At 65.7% G+C, this 3,229-nt stretch overlaps 1 protein-coding gene across 1 annotated transcript in view; it reads left to right on the top strand.

Annotated features, from left to right (window-relative positions):
• Znf469 (zinc finger protein 469) overlaps positions 1-2,538 on the top strand; it is a gene marked incomplete at its 5' end in the record, with an annotated part of 8,571 nt that extends 6,033 nt beyond the window's left edge. Inside the window, one exon of the mRNA XM_015496271.2 lies at positions 1-2,538. Within this exon, the coding sequence (XP_015351757.2) occupies positions 1-1,431 (1,431 nt within the window).
• Positions 2,539-3,229: the final 691 nt, after the last annotated feature.

The raw sequence follows: 3,229 nt of genomic DNA, 5'->3' as shown, positions 1-3,229 counted from the left end.
CTCCGCCGTGTGCGCCGGCCAGCGACCCCCGGGCAGAAGGCCCTGGCCCTCGAGAGCGTGCTGCCCAGCAAAAGGCGAAAGGTGGTTGTGCCCAGCAGCCCCCCAGGGCTGGGTGTGGCTGTGGCCGGGCCTCTGGCCGGGCCTTTGTCCCTAGGCAGCCCTACCCTGAGCCCTCCAGCCCTGCCCCAGCTCTGCCCAGAGTCGGCTCCCAGCACCACCAAGAGCTGGGCCAACCCATCCAGCCCCGCGGCCAGGGAAGACCAGCGGCCACCACACAGTCAGGAGCTCCCACCCCCGGCTCTGTCACCTCTCCCCACTGCCTTGGCTGGTGGCAGCTGTGACCAGGGACCGGACCCGACCCTAGAGAGGCCTGAAGACAAGGCTTGGCCAGGCGAGCAGCAGCCTCCCCGGGAGGAAAAGGGGCCTCCTCCCCTGTTCTCAGGGGGACACAGGAGCCCGGGCGCCCGCAGCAAATGTGTGTCTGATGGCTCCCCAGGAGACCCCTTCCCGCTCCAAAAAAAGAAGCAGGTGTCCACACCCCATGTGGCACCCGAGAGGGGTACAAGGGGTCCTTCCCACAAGGGTGGTGCCACCAAGCCACCAAAGCAAGGAGCAGCAGCGTCCACTCCCAGCCATGCACCCAAGCCCCTGGTGCAACCCAGGAAGCCCGTGGGGATAGGGAGCCCGGCACCCCGAGAGCAGGCCCATAGCACTGAGGATAGGGTGAAGCCCACCTCCCCCAAAGCCAAGCCAAGAGCCAGCGCCCAGGGCAACAGGTGCCCATGGCCCGGCACCAAGACAGGAGGCGGCAGCCAGCCCCAACCAGCCAGTGGGCGGCTCCAAAGCGAGACAGCCAGCACCCCAGCCAGGCCCCTACACCCTAGCCCAAACCCCACCTCAGCTAAGTCCCCATCTCGAACCCAGGCCAGGGGCTGCACCAAGGGCCCCAGAGAGGCTGGAGACCAGGGGCCCCGCGGTTCCCCCAGCCCCAGGGAGACGGGCGAGGGCAGGGAGAAGAGGAGGAAGAGCCAGGCCCTGGAGCTGGCCAAGCGTGAAGGCGTGGGGGGCTCTGGCAGAGCCCCTGTGGCCCCCGACAAGCCCCTCCGGGCCCCCCGAAAACAGCCTGCTCCCAGCCGCGTGCTCCCCACCAAGCCCAGACCCAGTAGCCAGAACGGTAAGATGAGGCCACCACCCTCAGAGCAGCGGGAGGCACACAGCCGTGCCCACAGGGGGGAGGCACTGAGCAAGCACAGTCCCCAAGCCAGACTCCCGCTCAGGGCCCCCAAGAGGGGTAGAGCCGTCCACAGTGCCGAGGCCACCAGAGCCCGAGACCACCGCACTGCGGAGTCCCAGAGTAACCTCCTCAACCAGCTCTTTGGCCAGAGACTGACCAGCTTCAAGATCCCTTTAAAGAAGTTCACTTCGGAGTAACCGGAGCTCTGGCGGCTGTGGGGCGCCTGGCACGCGGGTTCTGCGCCACTCTCCTTCAGTGTAGCTGAAAGTCGGGGCACCTGCCTGCCCCAGCCTGCAGGAGCTGGGCAGTGCTCCGTGCAGGCTGCCGGGCACAGCAGCCCCTCTCTCGCCGGAGCACAGGGGAGACGGATGGCAGCTGCAGTCCCTTTGAGACCACACTGCCGCCTCCTTGGTACCCAGTACTTGAAGAGCAAGTAGACCGTGCCCTCCCCAGCCCTGTGTGCCCTCTCGGCAAGGCGCCACCGGCCGTGGAATGCGCTGGGAGAGCCGCACAGGGACCCCGTCACCCAGGGGAAGTAAGCTGGGGCCGGCGCCCCTCTGAATCTTGCTGCTGCTGCCGCTGCTGGAATCCCTGGGGCAGGGCATTCCACATGGGCCATTTCTGAGCCACCTGGTCCCCAACAGCACAACACGCCTCCTCCCTGTGGCCACACTGTGGAGGCTCCCGCTGCACCTGGCTCCTGGGGGCCGACCAGGCTCCCACGGGTTCCTGCAGAAGGCCGTGCCCGGGACTCCACCAGGCGAGGCCCGCCCACGCAGACCCTCCGCTCTGTCCCGGGGACTCTGCGCTGAGGTTTCTGGTGCTACTTTCGTGTTGTAATGTGAATACAGCTGCCTTGACTTAATCTGGACCAGGGGGTTGGGCGGGACTCCGGGTCAGGGAGGCTAAGGACGCCCGGCTGAGTCTCACTGGCCTCCAGCCAGGCTCCAGCCTGAAGTCCCCACAGCGAGGGACACCTTCAGGCCTCGTGGGCGAGAGCGTCCGAGCACTGACTGCCCCCACAGGTGCGGTCCTGGGAGAGCAGGAGCCTGGGGCAGGCGTGGGAGGCTCCTCCCCCTGGGGCTCAGGCTCGAGGCTGTCTGTCCTGTGGCTCTTAGCTTGGTGCCATGTGTGTCAAAGGCTTTATTTTGACATCTCAAAAGAGACCAAATCAGCCTCTCTAGAAGGTACTGTGGGCCTCAGAGAGCATCTCGTGTGGACGAAGACGGAGACTCTGAAGCCATACTGTAAAAATCACAGCTAACTCATCTTCTCAAATATATTCCCACTATTTTCGCAGAAAACCCCGGCTGAATGGCGTCTCCTTCTCCCCCGCCCGCCCCGCGCCCCAGAGCGAGGGCCAGGAAACATCCGCCTCCAGGGCACTTCTTGGGGCCACCATGTGCCAGGCTGTGCCCGGGCTGTGAGGACACAGGCAGGACCTGAGGGCACAGTGGGGTGGGCTGGACATGCTGAGCACGTGCATTTATGGGGGGATGCCAAGGCCCAGGCTGTCGGGGTCTCAATAGAGGTCACCTGGCAGAGCTGGTGCCTGCAAGGCCCGGAAGACAGCTGCCAGGCTGGGTCCCTGAGGCCGCCTGGCTGTCCTGCCTCCCAGGCCTGCCAGTCCTCCGGCCACTGACAGTGCGGGTGGAGTGGAGTCCGTCTGCTGCTTCCATAGTCCCTGGCTCTCGGGAGGGGCCCTGGGAGCTGAGGGGAGGACTGGGGAGCACCTAGCAGGGCCCCACTTAGGGGGTGCTGGGCAGCAGGAGGGGCGGCACCCACAGACCCCCGACCCTGGCTGCAACCCCTGGGGTCTGCTGTATCCTTAAAGGCCCCAAATCCAGGTACAAGCCTCTACCAGGTGAGGCTGACCCCCAAGGGCAGTCTCATCCTGGGCAAAGGAGGGAGCTGCTCCATATGTGCTGGGGGAAGATCAGCCCCACAGTTCCACAGGACATAATGGGGTCTCAGCACAGCGTCCAAGCCCAGGGT

The sequence above is a fragment of the Marmota marmota genome, unplaced genomic scaffold (genome assembly GCF_001458135.2).
Source record: "Marmota marmota marmota unplaced genomic scaffold, marMar, whole genome shotgun sequence".
NCBI lineage: Eukaryota > Metazoa > Chordata > Mammalia > Rodentia > Sciuridae > Marmota > Marmota marmota.
Note: the sequence above shows the minus strand (reverse complement) of the source record. Positions and strands in the feature narration are given on the sequence as shown.